Raw genomic sequence first — 16,884 nt, 5'->3', positions numbered from 1 at the left:
ACGTAGGTTTTCCAAATAAGGAATATATTTGTTTCCTTATATGGAAGTGACCGCGTCTGGGCAAAACGACAATTTTTGGCTAAATTTTCTTGATACGATAACGGCAACAAAACGCAACTTGTTCAGCGCTTATGAAAAAAGCCAGAATTTCTTTTTTTTTTAGAAATTGTTTAGTTTCATTTAAAGGTTTTATTTTTCGTCGTTCTCTGGTTTGACGGGCGCAGTAATTTCTGTGATTATTTTGAATTTGCTACCCAAAAGGTCACGTGATCTCTTAGCGCAAGTTCCCTATTATCCTGAAAATGCAAACAATTGGGCCAGCTAGGGGAAGCGAGCGATGCCTGCCTAAAAACGCCTGCGAGGGAGGCTAGGCCAGCTGGAGTTCTCTTGCGAATTAGAGTTACAAAATCATTTACAAGAGGGACGGGTCCCTGGAGAAGTATCGTCCCTTTGCTCTTCGATTCAAAACTTGAAAACAAGCGTTGCTGCTTGGGCGTTAGTTGCTATGGGGAATTGATCCACATACTATATTGCGGCATTTGTCTTTTTTTTTAGCATTTAACGAAGCGCTCGAGTAGAATTTAATTTGAAATATGGTAACGGATGTTTAAAGAATTGTTTCATACCATCTCCCCAAAACTGATATTCCAGTCAAAACATGCACTACCAATTATTATCTCGTTACTCATTTTGAAAGCTCGATTTACTTGAATCTTTTAAGAATGTTCTTAAAAAAACTCCCTTAGCAATGGAATGGGACTTAATTCATACAGTATATTGGGTACATACACGAAGAGTGCATCTCATATATTCTTTATATTTTGCGTCATTATTTACATTTTCATTATTTAAATTATTAATCTCTAATACATATAATTTCGGTGTGGTTTTCAGCCCGCTAGCCGGCTCTTATTTGGACATAATTCGTGAATGCTTGTTTTCAAACACATGGAATATTGCGACGATGGACAAGACATGAGTCAACAAAAATGAGATCGGGCAATCAAACTCATGTATGGGGTCAGAAGAATTCTGAGTCTGGGTGCTTCTTGATGGTCTTGGTCTCAATTGTATTCTCGCCCACACTGACACTCTTAGACTGGCCCTGCTCTGGAGTGTTCCCTGCTAGGTCCCAGATCCTCACGCTGCCATCACTGGAACACGTTACTATTCGGCGACCAGCGACCTGGAAACAAGAAAATGTTCAAAATCCGGTAACTATCGAGTATGGACAGTGAAAACAGCATCATATGATATGGCAAATTGTAGAACCGCAAGTGGATAAAGGGAAACTATAACCCCTTCCACCCCTCGAAGCAGCTCTTTTCCTAGAAAATGGTTGGCATCAATTGTGCACAATAAAACAACACATCATTAATAATCATTATTATTCTTATAACATCTACTCCCATCAAAATTATCACCATCATCTTTACCATTATCATCATCACAATCACAACACCATCATCAATACCATCATCGTTAACACAACCACCCATAATTATCACTAATACGAGAAGTGGGCCCGTCACCATGTGACGATAAACAAATGTGCTAAAATCTACATATTTATCGGAATTGATATTGATACCTGTAGGCCGTGAGAGACTGAGAACAAATATAAATATGTGACGTATTGAAATCTCGCAATGGACTAGCGTGTTGTTGTGAATTCGTGACCAACCGAGCGTTTTGAGAGCTGTACAGGCCCGTAAATGATCTTCTGGCGAAACTTTAGCGATACGAAGCGAAAACTGGAATCAGCTCTGTTTGTGCTTTCAAACCAGACCGAAAGAGACTGTTTCTATATACTATCAGAATCGCCTTTTTTCTGTTTTTGTCCCCTGTCTCAAAGCATTTTTCTCGAAGCGTGTTTTATCATGTTTTGCTGTCTTTCCGATCAATAATATATCATCATCATCGCCATCAACATAACGATTACCATCATCACTACCTTCATCATACCTTCACCAATCACCATAACTAATGTTCTACTAGGATATAGTGATGACCCACCATGACATCCTGCACGGGTCCCCTGTGTCCCTGTAGCGTACGAAGGCATGTACACGTGCCGACATCCCACTCCTTGATCATGTTATCCCTAAACGAAGACTTGAGCATTAGCTAACACTACCTAAATAATCAAATAATCCCTAAACATAGATTTGTGCATAAGCTAAACCTTGCTTTGCGATGGCCAAGTTATCCCTAAACCAAGACTCGCCTGGCAATGGTGAAGTTATTCCTAAAAAAAGACTTTTGCATTAGCTAAACCTCGCTTGACAATGGTGAAGTTATCCCTAAACAAAGACTTCTGCATTAGCTGAACCTCGCCTGACAATGGTGAAGATATCTTTAAACAAAGACTTTTGCATTAGCTGAACCTCGCCTGACAATGGTGAAGTTATCCCTAAACAAAGACTTCTGCATTAGCTAAACCTCGCCTGACAATGGTGAAGATATCCCTAAACAAAGATTTCTGCATTAGCTGAACCTCGCCTGACAATGGTGAAGTTATCCCTAAAGCAAGACTTCTGCATAGCTAAACCTCGCCTTACAATGGTGAAGTTATCCCTAAACAAAGACTTCTGCATTAGCTGAACCCCGCCTGACAATGGTGAAGTTATCCCTAAACAAAGACTTCTGCATTAGCTGAACCTCGCCTGACAATGGTGAAGTTATCCCTAAACAAAGACTTTTGCATTACCTGGGCCTCGCCTTACAATGGTGAAGTTATCCCTAAACAAAGACTTCTGCATTAGCTAAACCTCGCCTTACAATGGTGAAGTTATCCCTAAACAAGACTTCTGCATTAGCTGAACCTCGCCTGACAATGGTGAAGATATCCCTATACACAGACTTCTGCATTAGCTGAACCTCGCCTGACAATGGTGAAGTTATCCCTAAAGCAAGACTTGTGCATAGCTAAACCTCGCCTTACAATGGTGAAGTTAATCCTAAACAAAGACTTCTGCATTAGCTGAACCTCGCCTTACAATGGTGAAGTTATCCCTAAACAAGACTTCTGCATTAGCTGAACCTCGCCTGACAATGGTGAAGATATCCCTATACACAGACTTCTGCATTAGCTGAACCTCGCCTTACAATGGTGAAGTTATCCCTAAACAAAGACTTCTGCATTAGCTGAACCCCGCCTGACAATGGTGAAGTTATCCCTAAACAAAGACTTCTGCATTAGCTGAACCTCGCCTGACAATGGTGAAGTTATCCCTAAACAAGACTTCTGCATTAGCTGAACCTCGCCTGACAATGGTGAAGTTATTCCTAAAGCAAGACTTGTGCATAGCTAAACCTCGCCTTACAATGGTGAAGTTAATCCTAAACAAAGACTTCTGCATTAGCTGAACCTCGCCTGACAATGGTGAAGTTATCCCTAAACAAAGACTTCTGCATTAGCTAAACCTCGCCTTACAATGGTGAAGTTATCCCTAAACAAGACTTCTGCATTAGCTGAACCTCGCCTGACAATGGTGAAGATATCCCTAAAGCAAGACTTGTGCATAGCTAAACCTCGCCTTACAATGGTGAAGTTATCCCTAAACAAAGACTTCTGCATAGCTAAACCTCGCCTTACAATGGTAAAAGTATCCCTAAACAAAGACTTCTGCATTAGCTGAACCTCGCCTGACAATGGTAAAGATATCCCTAAACAAGACTTCTGCATTAGCTGAACCTCGCCTGACAATGGTGAAGTTATCCCTAAACAAAGACTTCTGCATTAGCTAAACCTCGCCTTACAATGGTGAAGTTATCCCTAAACAAGACTTCTGCATTAGCTGAACCTCGCCTGACAATGGTGAAGATATCCCTAAAGCAAGACTTGTGCATAGCTAAACCTCGCCTTACAATGGTGAAGTTATCCCTAAACAAAGACTTCTGCATAGCTAAACCTCGCCTTACAATGGTAAAAGTATCCCTAAACAAAGACTTCTGCATTAGCTGAACCTCGCCTGACAATGGTAAAGATATCCCTAAACAAGACTTCTGCATTAGCTGAACCTCGCCTGACAATGGTGAAGATATCCCTAAAGCAAGACTTGTGCATAGCTAAACCTCGCCTTACAATGGTGAAGTTATCCCTAAACAAAGACTTCTGCATAGCTAAACCTCGCCTTACAATGGTAAAAGTATCCCTAAACAAAGACTTCTGCATTAGCTGAACCTCGCCTGACAATGGTAAAGATATCCCTAAACAAGACTTCTGCATTAGCTGAACCTCGCCTGACAATGGTGAAGTTATCCCTAAACAAAGACTTCTGCATTAGCTAAACCTCGCCTTACAATGGTGAAGTTATCCCTAAACAAGACTTCTGCATTAGCTGAACCTCGCCTGACAATGGTGAAGATATCCCTAAAGCAAGACTTGTGCATAGCTAAACCTCGCCTTACAATGGTGAAGTTATCCCTAAACAAAGACTTCTGCATAGCTAAACCTCGCCTTACAATGGTAAAAGTATCCCTAAACAAAGACTTCTGCATTAGCTGAACCTCGCCTGACAATGGTAAAGATATCCCTAAACAAGACTTCTGCATTAGCTGAACCTCGCCTGACAATGGTGAAGTTATCCCTAAAGCAAGACTTGTGCATAGCTAAACCTCGCCTTACAATGGTGAAGTTAATCCTAAACAAAGACTTCTGCATTAGCTGAACCTCGCCTGACAATGGTGAAGTTATCCCTAAACAAAGACTTCTGCATTAGCTAAACCTCGCCTTACAATGGTGAAGTTATCCCTAAACAAGACTTCTGCATTAGCTGAACCTCGCCTGACAATGGTGAAGATATCCCTAAAGCAAGACTTGTGCATAGCTAAACCTCGCCTTACAATGGTGAAGTTATCCCTAAACAAAGACTTCTGCATAGCTAAACCTCGCCTTACAATGGTAAAAGTATCCCTAAACAAAGACTTCTGCATTAGCTGAACCTCGCCTGACAATGGTAAAGATATCCCTAAACAAGACTTCTGCATTAGCTGAACCTCGCCTGACAATGGTGAAGTTATCCCTAAAGCAAGACTTGTGCATAGCTAAACCTCGCCTTACAATGGTGAAGTTATCCCTAAACAAAGACTTCTGCATAGCTAAACCTCGCCTTACAATGGTGAAGTTATCCCTAAACAAAGACTTCTGCATTAGCTGAACCTCGCCTGACAATGGTGAAGTTATCCCTAAACAAAGACTTCTGCATTAGCTGAACCTCGCCTGACAATGGTGAAGTTATCCCTAAACAAAGACTTGTGCATAGCTAAACCTCGCCTTACAATGGTGAAGTTATCCCTAAACAAAGACTTGTGCATAGCTAAACCTCGCCTTACAATGGTAAAAGTATCCCTAAACAAAGACTTCTGCATTAGCTGAACCTCGCCTTACAATGGTGAAGTTATCCCTAAAGCAAGACTTCTGCATAGCTGAACCTCGCCTTACAATGGTGAAGTTATCCCTAAACAAAGACTTTTGCATTACCTGGGCCTCGCCTTACAATGGTGAAGTTAATCCTAAACAAAGACTTCTGCATTAGCTGAACCTTGCCTGACAATGGTGAAGATATCCCTAAACAAAGACTTCTGCATAGCTAAACCTCGCCTGACAATGGTGAAGTTATTCCTAAAACAACACTTTAGCATTAGGTAAACCTTGCAAAGTTATCCCTAAAAAAAGACTTGTGCTTGACCTGAACTGACAGTGATGCTCAAAATAGGTAAGTGAACGTACCCTCCAGCAGAGAAGAAATGATCATTGGCGTAAGAGAGTGAGTGGACCGGCCCCTCGTGAGCCTGTATAGCAGCCTCGCAATGTCCAGAATCCAAGTCCCAAAACAGGATCATCCCATCTGCGGATCCACTTAGGATGAGCTCCCCTATCACCTGGCAAGAAATTTAAAGACATCCATTTATATGGGGGAATTATTAAGACAGGAGAGGTAATTCAAGGAAACCATTTTAATTGATGAGCAGAATAAAAAATCTGAAAAACATCGATTATTAGAGGAATTATTGAAGCAGGAGAGGGATTGATTACCTGTACCGTATCAAGTGTTACCTTAACTGAGGTGACCGCATCTGCATGACCTCTTAGTGTGTTCAGACAGTCCCCCGACTCCACATTCCACAACTTGATGGTCTTATCAGCTGACCCACTCAACACAAACGGCGCATCAAACTCCAAGCACGACACAGCACCTAGATTGAAAAAGAGGATCTAATTTCCACGAATTCAACCACGTGACATCGCTAGAAGGAATAAATAGCTTACAGTTTGCTGTTTTTGAACAAGAGCGACTGCGTGACGCCAAATTAAAACTTAAGTTAGCTAATAGTGAAATGCTATTGAGTCGCGTGACGAAAAGATCAAAACTAGCAAAATCTATCGGACGAGAAACCAAAAATGACACCAAGCTCATCTCCCAGTAGAGTGGCACAAAAAGAGGGTTGAAAAATTTTAAAAGACTGTAGAGGCCAGTTGTATTAACAATTCGTGTTCCATGCTTTAAAAGGGAAACTCCTTTGATCCTGGCCAGTTCTTTGCTTAGGGTGGTATTAAATACAGTACATGGGATGCTAGGCGCTCTTACCTTCATGTCCCTGTAACACAAGGACGCATTCCCACGTGCGCATATCCCACACGCGGATGGTGGAGTCATGTGAACCGGATACCCTTCAAACAGTGAGGAAGTATTTGTAAGCCAAACGGTTTTGGTTGTGTGAGGAGGGGGGTTGACACAGGGTAACATAACATCCTGGAAATTGCAGTTCTTGAAATTTAATGAGATTGCCATTTCGTGTGTGAGGCCGTGTTCGCATAAGCGGGAAATCTACCAGACGCGGTAATAGTCACGATGATGTTAGAAATAGCCGTGGACATACTTTTTTTTTGTGGGTAGAGGAGAAATGAAACGAGCCTCTGGTACCCAAGATAATGGGAGGCAGAAAATATTCAGATTCCATATTCACAGTGTACCCACAGCGTGTTTTCATCAAAGCGAAGGCAAGAGACGCATCCCTTGTGTCCGTAGAGCACGTGGAGACGTGTAAACTTGACGATGTGCCACACCATGATCGTCATGTCCCACGACCCACTGATGATACGCTCGTTATCGAACTGAAGGCAACGTACACCGCCCTAGAGCGCAACAAATATACCTCAATACAATCACAGTTCCTGATTGTAAAAGTGTTACAATCCTTGAACACGACAAACATGCCTTTATACAAATACCGGGATGCTATAGTGTTATTACCATAAATCGAGACATACATGGTTCAATAAAACAGCTTTATTACCCTAGAACAAGCCGCATGTTTCCTTGATGTTTCCCAATTTGGCCACCACAGAAACATTGTTGCGCGCCACAAATTTTGTGTCCAGGACACAAAAAATGATTCCACAGCGAGGTAAAAACATTTCATGTTTCCAAGCGTGCGTAAAAATGTTTCCCAATGTTTGTGACCGTTTGGACACTCGGAAACATTTAGGAAACATGTTTCCCCAATGTTACAGGCAACATGTGTCCTCGTTTGGCCAGGGCCTTAGAAGCTTAACATATGAACCCATCTAACAATGATTGTTGGATTAACAGCGAACATGTCCTTGTCTTCGCTAGACAGCGAAACTTGCAGTTTCATTTCTGATGAACCACTCCCAATATCATCACGAAGTCTACCTTATGGCCTTTCATCTTGCGGATACTTCGCCCACTCCTGACGTCCCACATGCGAATAGTGCGGTCAGACGAACCCGTGACCACCCTTCTGCGGTCGAATTGTAGACACAGCACGACATCCATGTGGCCCTACAGACGGAAATTTAGTCAAAAAGACAAATGATTATTTTAAATATATATTGGATAATGCACGTGTATTAAATTTTTGGGGTTTGACCAGAACCTTGCTTTCAAATAATCTGTCAATCAAACAGGGGCCAACCAGTAAAATCGAGGACAGTTTCCACAATAATTACACGTCTGTGAATATTAACATTCTTCTTAATATTTGTTTAGACGTGCATGACCATTATGGCATCTCAAAATAAATAAAATAAAATTTCGCATATTTTGTTTTTAACCCTGTACAATATACACTTGTATACACCTAATTCAAATTACAGTATGCTGTCATAATCAAATCAACAAATAAAAACATAGTACTGTAAGTAATACCTGAAGTCGTCTGACACGTTTGATGGTAAGAACGCCTTGCACAGCAAGGGAGAGGTAGCGAAAGCGAGAACGGTCAGGATGGTCAGATTCCTGAAAATAGAAATCAGTGTTAAATGAGGTACAGTCATACATCTAAGATCAGATCTTCCTCAACCTCCCTAATTCACCCAATTCCAAATAACTAAATACTGTACATTGTCGGCCTCAACAAGGGCTTTCAGGTCAAAAATACTATGTATGGCCATCCCCAGAACCTTCTGAGCTCTTACACAAGCCGAGTAACACATCTAAGATCAGATCTTCCTCAACCTCCCTAATTCACCCAATTCCAAATAACTAAATACTGTACATTGTCGGCCTCAACAAGGGCTTTCAGGTCAAAAATACTATGTATGGCCATCCCCAGAACCTTCTGAGCTCTTACACAAGCCGAGTAACACACCTTGAAGTACTTACCCATTACTTTTCAGAATTAGGATACTTCATACTGTAGGTTTGGGTTTGCAAGAATCTTTTTACCCCTTCCTACATATGCACCCATTATTCTGAATGTTGGCTACAAGAGCTTATCTTGTGCTCAGCATTTGTGTACTTCAGAGCCGTAGCAGGCTTAGAAATATTGGAGGGAGGGCGCAATACAGAAACATTGAGAAAATAGGGGCACAGACACGCCCTACTGGTCATTTCCTTTCAACTATTGGATATATTGGGGGGGGCACTACCCCCAGTGCCCCACCCCCTGCTACAGCCCTGTACCTTAAGTACATTAGCTGCTTGCACAAGAGCTGGTCTGACATCCAGTGCCAACTCTTCCTCCTTATCTGCGTCATTCTCTCGCATGAGAGCCCTCAACCCTCTAGCGAGCATCTTGAGGTTGCCCCCTGTCAGGTCATTCTGGTCCTCAGGTCGAGACTCAAACTCATCTATTTGGGACCTCTGGTCAGTAGTCGTGGGTGACTGTGCAGGGCCAACATCTTCTAGAGACTTTGTGACTACCACATCAACTGCAGAAAGTTTGAAAGTCATGTATAAGGTCCACATATATATCTAATTTAAAAAAGTATATTTTAGCTCCAGGTTATGTATTCTTTACCCTGTCTACACTGTAAGCTGTTGTTAATATATATATCTACCTTACAACATATCAGTCCAGGCTGCACTATGTTCTCTAATCTACCTTTCTGAGGAACACTGATCTCAATAGCTTGAATGCTGCTCACTGGATCTGTGGAATCAAATTACATGCACAGCAATTCCTTATCAAAAATAGATATCTAATTTAGTCTACCTACACAGTGATGGCTTTCTGGTGAGCACTAATAGCAATAATCAGTTATTTCAAATGGTTGCATATCTATTTTTTGTATAAAGGAAATACTTGCAATGTTGTGCCACAGGCTTTGCATCCGCGTCAGTGAAGGATTTCGAAGGACACACAGTTTCACGCAAATAAATATTTATGAGTTATATCTTTTATGCTTCTATTTGTTAAATAAACTTATTTGGGATGTAATGTATCCGCCTGGGGTGTATTTCTTCCCTAGAAGCTCAATTTTACGAGTTTAGAACGATAGTTTGTCTCGGATCTTGAGTCGATACTAAGTATGGAGACGAGGCTTGAAACTTAATTGTGACTACCTCAGCTTCAGCGAGATTTTCTGCCAGATTTTAACAAGTACAAAACACTGACACTGGTGCAGGATAGGAGAAGGATGGAACTATCCCCGAATCGATTTTTTAAGCAATCCGCCAAAAAACCTGTGAGAAATGATTTTTTGAACCTCAATTTTAGCTTTCCGTCAAAAATTGGGACATAGCATCTGGTCAAATGGCATCCTTGGAATGTAATATCCATAGACAGCGTAGCCCCAAACCACCCTATAGCCGACTTGTCTTTCTCGCGCTAATATCTAAATTACGAGCTGTTGCGTGAAAAGTAACTTATAGAGCTACTGTAAGGGTTGTGCATGCGGACTATCTACGTTTGTGACCTGTCAATCTGGAAGGAGAAGGACAAGAGAGGTCTAGGGTGGTGTGGGGCTATGCTGTCTATGCACACTTTGTACTTTGCTAGGATGACAAAATGGAAGATGATATACCTGCCCTGCTGCTAGTACGCAAATTGCAAGTGTTATCCTCAGGTTCTTTATTTTTTTCCTTGTGCACTGCAAATGTTAAAAAAAAAGTTTATCATAAACAGCTATAGTCACTCTAAATACAGAGCGGTAATAATTCAACGACTAAAAGTGCAAAATTTTTACATGCTTTCATTTACAGGTGCACCCTGTGCATTTCATTTACGAATTGGGATTGGTTTTTGGTGGCATCTTGAATTTCAAATTCTCTCAATTCCGCATCTGTCACGCAAACTGCTTTACAACAATCACATTTGAAACAAAATCATACAGTAAAGGATCTTTCCTGCAATAGCCAATGAGAAAATGCTGATAAATTCAAAGCCAGCAATTGAATAAAGCTCAATTTTTTTCTGAGCTTTCTGAGCGTTGGGTTGTTGATTTTGTGTGTTTTTGTACAAGTGCCTTTCTGGTTGGCAGTCAAATGGCCACCTCAACTGTAACTGTGGAATGGCTTCCACTGCATTCCAAAAAAAAACATTTGTGAATCAGAACAAGGTGCACATGGGACTGAAAACAGCAAGGACTAACAATTAAGTTTATCTAAGAAGACTGGGAACTGAGAATAAAGAGAGTCTAGAAAGATACAGTGCCAACTCAGAAAATCCAGAAATCTGATTTCTCTGTATGGGGGAGGGGAGATTTTTTAACTTTAAGTATCAGAGTCTCTGAATTACCATCAATTCTAACTTTCTTCTCTTTCTTGGTCTCTTTTGGTTCTGCAAAAATAAAGGATTTTAGAGAGTCAAAGTTTGGACATCAAGAAAAACTCACCACATTTTATTTTTTGCAGTGACTGTGACTGTGGTTATGGATTTTATAATTAAGTTAAATTTATTACCAATTGATTTTGATGTGCTTTGAGTTGTCTAGGTTTGCTGCATGCAGGAAACCTGTGTTTTCATTGAACTCAGCTTTTTTTAATGTTAAAACATTAAACTCCACAAAAAAACTCAATCAGAACTACACCAACAATCAATCACTCACAAAAACGCTCAACAAGCTTTAATATTCTGTGAGTTGATACTCGCAAGTCAGTCATCCCCAAGTATAATATGCACGAGTCTCGAGTACTCGCGAGGGGAGGTTATGACACGCGGTACTGGTACTGGTACTGGAGGATTGAATCCGGACTTAATATAGTTGTAAATGCAACAGTTTCCAATGGTTGTAGAAATAAGAAATCATGGTTAGACCTCATGAGAGCACTCTTTCACCTACCTTGTATGGGTATGGCAACCTTGGCATTGGCCAGATCATGGTAATGCTGGTAAACCTCACGGTATGCCTGCTTCCAGTCTACATACTGGTCATTGCTGAGGGCTTCAATTTTTTCGGTAAGGTTCACTATCCCCTCTGATTTCCCTAAGAATTTAGAGCAAAAAATCTAAATGATTTCACAATTCATCAGGTAGGACTGTAACATCCATATTTTACCCTATTGTAACATTATCTGTACTGATTATTCACAGTGGTGGCATTGTTTGCAACAGCAACTGGGCTAGCAAACAGCTACTGACACATTGACCAAATAAAGATTGGTGTTTGCAATGTGCAAGACCCAGGGCAACATAAGACAAAATGCAATATGTATGTACTGTACTGTAGATGTGTGCTGGATTTGTCAGACAAGACAGTGACTTACCTAGGTTATCAATTCTACCACGCCACAGAGTTCCTTCTTGGCCAAGATATCTCCATCTTCTACACACCTATTGAAACAATATTTCTTGAAGGCTTTGATATACAGCACATACAAGCCTATAAAATGTTTAATTTGGAGACCGTTATTTTTTGAGACTTGTGAGGAATTAGAGTCTGGATAATAATAATAATAATTTATAAATAAATGTGATTCACAGCACCTTATAGAGTAGAGTGGATCTAGCATGAAACACACATGGACATACCTGTGAACTATTACAAAGACTTCTCACATCCAATAATGAAAATATCTTTAGCAATGTCTGATCAGGAACACAGTTCAATCCAGTCTCCTCTCTCAATCTAAATCAAACATATACAGATAACTGCAAGCTATATAATATTGCAACAGAAGCTGAAGGCAAAACACTGGTTGTGAACCTTTGACTGAGGCAGAGAGCGAAAAAGTTCAAACATTCTGGATCACAGCACTTGACAATCTCAGAAAGCATGTCCACACGCTCATAAGACGGCCACTCCTCTAGCCACTGATGAAAAACATAAAATGGTGTTATGGCAACTGGTAGTATATACTATTACTATTACTAGTACTATTACTGTACTACTGGTTATATTTCCTAGGCAATAAAAAAAATGAAGAAGGGTGTTCTGTAGTTGACCACAATAAAAGAAGAAGGAGGGGAAGGTTTTCTAAGAAACCCTATGCACACATCCTCCCTCCTCATTTGCAGCATCCAAATGTCTGCCTTGATTTTTTTCCACAAAATTGGGCATTAGTGTGGTAATCAATATTTTTTCGAAATTATTGTGTTCTAGCTAGCTGTAATCTTTTTAGGGCTATACTCAAGCTAGTTTAATACCTGGTAACATTATAAACAAACTGCCATAGCAGCGACCGCGGTGCAAGTTGAAAAGTGGGGGGATGACAATTGAAAAAATTATCATATGACTAAACAAGAAAGGGATAAATCATAGTATTTGACTTGTTTCTGTCGCAAAAAGTGGTGGGGCCATGGCCAGCCCCTCCCCTTCGACCTTGCCTGAAAATAAAGCACCAAAATCCTAATATTCTATTATCAGATTTTTGTAGAAATATGAATTAAAGCATCCCAAGATACTAGAGGAAACTGAAACAAGCTGAAACGGTTTATCATCAAATAAGTGACCCACATGTAACATAATCATCACTAATGAACTGATAAAGCATTGATCTTACTTTTTTTATTTGGTTCAACTGTGCCTTGAAGAAGTTTGACAGCTTGCTTCTCCTCGGCTTAAGCAGTCGTGCTCCTCTATGGCCATCCCACCATTTGGAGTGCTTAAAAGTCAAAGGATCCCACCCATTTCCCCTGGCTATATCACTAGTTCTATTGATACTCTTCATAAATCCAAGCCGTCCTGAATCATGGCATGGTGAGAAAAAATTTGGAGTACTGACTTTGCGAGAAAATTTTGGCGCATGTTCATGCAAGCGGCATTGATCCAGGCCTGTGACTGCAGTTGATGGGATGCCAATAGTCACTCTTTCTGTTGTTAATACCTTTCCATATTCAACCCCCTCCTCCATTGTCACCTCATTAAAACTTGTTTGTAAATTATCATCTGAGTTGCTTGAGGTTGCAATGTGATCAGGCTTCAACAATTCCTTCAGATTATCGCTAATGTAAGAATTTGATTGTTGAATATCCTCTGTGAAACTCTCTAGTTTAGTGCCGTCTTTAGATGCGCTAGAATCCGTATCAAGGTTTAACGACATAAGCTCTGCTTCGTTCATCACTGTTGAAATAGTATGTACTAGCTTCGGTTGAATGAGGGCTGTTGGATAAGACCCTCTGAGCTTTGCTATAAAATCCCTGTGGAATACGGGTTGTAGTGTAGTAAACAAGGCTTGTAGCTGCGGCTTAGTGCACTTCTCCGTCAAGCTACACAAGAGAATGCGCTTCTGCCAAGGCCTCCAGCTTGAAAACCACTCACAAACTTTTTTGTTTAGCTGTTTCTTCGAGAATAAAGTACTAACTTGGTCAAGATCGGCGTACATAAGCTCTATACTCGGCAGCATAAGTGGCTTTGAAAATGTCTTAAATTTCATATCGTGATCTTTGCTAGCTTGGATGGTCCTGTTATGTTTGATCGTAGGTAAGAATTTGATGCTCTTCTCACGGCCATCGCCGTCCGCCATAGTTGACTTCTTCGGATTCTATAACCCGGCTTCTGTTGTTGCCTTGGTAACCACCGATGTTCTACCGCTGCCAAATAACACAGGAAACCCACACGACCCGATAAAGAAAAGTAGCAGGCGTAACGATGAAAGCCAAGGCGAACCAGGATATGGGTCAGTCTCTCGTGATCCTTTGGGAAAATGAAATATAATTTGTGGTTGTGTCTTGACTGTTTCCTCAATAAAGCTAGTTATATTGTATGTGGTTTTAAGGGGAATTGTGAGCTACTGTGGCGCAAAAAGGGGTTTTCTCCTGAAGTAATAAACCACTTTCCGCGCCACAATTCCGAGTGGCTCTGGCATTTCCGTCGCCACCACATAACCAACCAGACCGTCTTTCACGGCCTTTCACGTAACTAGCGCCTGTTCAGCAAGCTAGGATCAATTACCTCGCCTGCCTCCTCAAAGACAAGAGCAAGCACCCTGACCGTAAGTAATACTTCGAGCCCCTCACTGTTTCGCTCGAGAAGATAGACTCGCTAAAAGAACTGAAATCTAAGATTCCGTGGCCCTACTGGTAATTTCTTTATATATATTTTTTAAATATCGAGACGTTCCCCACCCTCTGCTACGGGCATTGTCTGGATCTCCAAGCACCTAATGTTCGAATTACGGGGAGCGGTGTCGAATCCTGCACACAGACACGGGAGCCTGCTCCTCGAGATCCAGACAGAGGACGTGTTCAAGGATATAGCTGAGCACGAGCACCTCTTTGACACATTCTAATACTCCCAGGGTCACCCTCTACATATCACGGCTAATGAAGAAGGTTCTGGGAAAGATGAAAGACGAATATACTGGTCTTAAAATCGAGGAGTACGTCGACATGCGTCGGAAGATTTGCAGCACCCTCGTAAACAAGCCGGTACCAGAGGCGCGGCATCTAGCAGAGACTTTAATCGTATTGTCCAAAATTGACTATAATGACATTGTAAGTGTCATCGTAGCCACGAGGATTATTATCCTGTAGATAATATCCTGGATCCTGGCAGAGCTCGACAGAGCACGTGGATCATAGATCAGTAGGTCCCTGCATATAAAATGATCACATTTCTAAGAATGATAAACAACTAATTACACCAACGAGACCAACGAGACCCTCGGGTACTTTATTTAGACTTTCTGTTGGAGAAAATCATCTCAGTTGTGATCGCAAGGTGACACGAGAAACGGATAAACAACACTCACCGCTCAAAGTGTAAAGTTTTGATCGTATGCCATGTTGTATTCTCGATTGTTCGAGCACTCGTGATACACAACCATATCAAGGACGACTCAAGATTCAACGAGCTCAAGGAAAAGCTCGAGCAATGTGTTCAAGACTCAGTGCCAAGCAAGCAGCCAGCGTTCGTTACTTTCTTTGAGCAAACAGGATGTGTTATCGACCTGAGGTATGAGTTGGACTTGTATTTATAGATTTTTATGAAACTAAAATGAGACCTTGCATCTTTATGTTACAAATTGTTTTGATGATTACAGCACATTTTAATTCCACTTGTTTTGCTTGATATTATCATTTTAAAATCGCGAAGTCGCGAAAATAAAGTGATCTGGTTTTCACAAAAATAGGAAAATCGCGAAATTTTGACGTCGCGAAAATTAAGTGTAATAAGGTACGTCTGTTTCGATACGGGGGGCGAATGTTATCTAGAAATATTGATTTTCTAGTTAAAAGTCAGGCATCTCGAATTGCAGGATTTTAGAGATTCAACTTTTCGTTATTGGATCTTCAAAAAAAAACAAGATCTTGCCTTTTCGGCATTCTCGGATCGACCATTCGCCAACCCCTTTTAAAATAAGTGGAATTTAAAAGCACACTAGCGCATGACTTTAGAAATCTGCGCACGTTTTGGTCTTTAAGAGCGTTTCTTTGTGAGCTTAGTATAATAAACATTAGTATATAATAATATATAATTAATTATTACATGAATTGCGGTGTAAAAAATTCCATGACTCACAGTGGCGCGTGTTTTCGCAACATTTTAATTTTGACCAAAACCAAGCTTTTTGACTAACATAGATTTCACGTTTAAGCAATTATGTGTTTATTCGAGCCTGGGACAGCCGCTTATATGAGCAGTTACGGCATAGCCGTGTAGTAGGACTAGGATTATTGGGGAGCCCGATACAGAAAAATTAAGAAAACATCGGGGGGCACAGCAACGCCCCTAAAGGTCGTTTCCCCTACCAGGGCCCTGTACGGTTTATTCCATTAATCACATTGTATTACTTTTAAGGTTAACGAGAGCAAGAGCTTTTGTGCTGACTTACGAGGTACGTAGCGAACGCTTGAAAACTAGGGTACACCTTAGGGGTTGATTGGGAGTCCTTATTTTATTGAATAGCTACAAATTTCCATCTACACTGACCACATTCACATAGACTCTTGATATCATCACCATCGCCATCACCATCACCATCACCATCACCATCACCATCATCATCACCATCATCATCATTGCGTTGGTCTCTTTCGGATGCAGGTGTCCTGGATGGTCAGAAGGGAGGGTGCTCGGGAACCATGTTAGGTAAGATCTTTTTATAGATATTATTAAACTCGGTGAGGACGAAGCCCACGCAATAAACAACAACGTAAAGTGATGAAATAGTCAAAATAGAGTTCTTTATTTCAGGCCCGTACCCAGGATTTGGAGGGAGGGGGGGGGGGGGAATGCGAAATCCAAAAAGT

At 41.0% G+C, this 16,884-nt stretch overlaps 1 protein-coding gene and 2 long non-coding RNA genes across 4 annotated transcripts; 1 reads left to right on the top strand and 2 right to left on the bottom strand.

Moving 5' to 3' along the window:
* Window positions 1-797: 797 nt before the first annotated feature.
* Window positions 798-14,198, bottom strand: LOC5516005 (probable E3 ubiquitin ligase complex SCF subunit sconB). Of its 2 annotated transcripts, XM_032385826.2 has the most exons (17): window positions 13,194-14,198; window positions 12,398-12,504; window positions 12,223-12,319; window positions 11,958-12,024; window positions 11,534-11,677; window positions 10,990-11,031; window positions 10,277-10,342; window positions 9,355-9,402; window positions 8,934-9,181; window positions 8,178-8,267; window positions 7,683-7,811; window positions 6,984-7,141; window positions 6,594-6,676; window positions 6,062-6,201; window positions 5,735-5,886; window positions 2,017-2,104; window positions 798-1,186 (listed from the first exon to the last, which is right to left on the bottom strand). In XM_032385826.2, the coding sequence occupies exons 1-17, from the start codon at window positions 14,154-14,156 to the stop codon at window positions 1,022-1,024; spliced, it is 2,787 nt and encodes a 928-aa protein (XP_032241717.1). In that variant the 5' UTR covers window positions 14,157-14,198; the 3' UTR covers window positions 798-1,021. The 2 variants fall into 2 exon arrangements, with proteins under 2 accessions (XP_032241717.1, XP_032241718.1); XM_032385827.2 differs by lacking the exon at window positions 9,355-9,402.
* Window positions 14,199-14,713: 515 nt separating this feature from the next.
* LOC125568326 lies at window positions 14,714-15,456 on the bottom strand. Its single transcript, XR_007312237.1, has 2 exons — window positions 15,384-15,456; window positions 14,714-15,225 (listed from the first exon to the last, which is right to left on the bottom strand). It is a non-coding gene; the product is annotated as an uncharacterized LOC125568326 (long non-coding RNA).
* LOC116620171 lies at window positions 15,452-16,796 on the top strand. Its single transcript, XR_004297049.2, has 2 exons — window positions 15,452-15,586; window positions 16,433-16,796. It is a non-coding gene; the product is annotated as an uncharacterized LOC116620171 (long non-coding RNA).
* The last annotated feature ends 88 nt before the right edge of the window (window positions 16,797-16,884 follow it).

The sequence above is a fragment of the Nematostella vectensis genome, chromosome 7, assembly GCF_932526225.1.
Source record: "Nematostella vectensis chromosome 7, jaNemVect1.1, whole genome shotgun sequence".
In the NCBI taxonomy this organism is placed as follows: Eukaryota; Metazoa; Cnidaria; class Anthozoa; order Actiniaria; family Edwardsiidae; genus Nematostella; species Nematostella vectensis.
The sequence above is the reverse complement of the archived record's forward strand: the minus strand, read 5'-3'. Positions and strand labels throughout refer to the sequence as shown.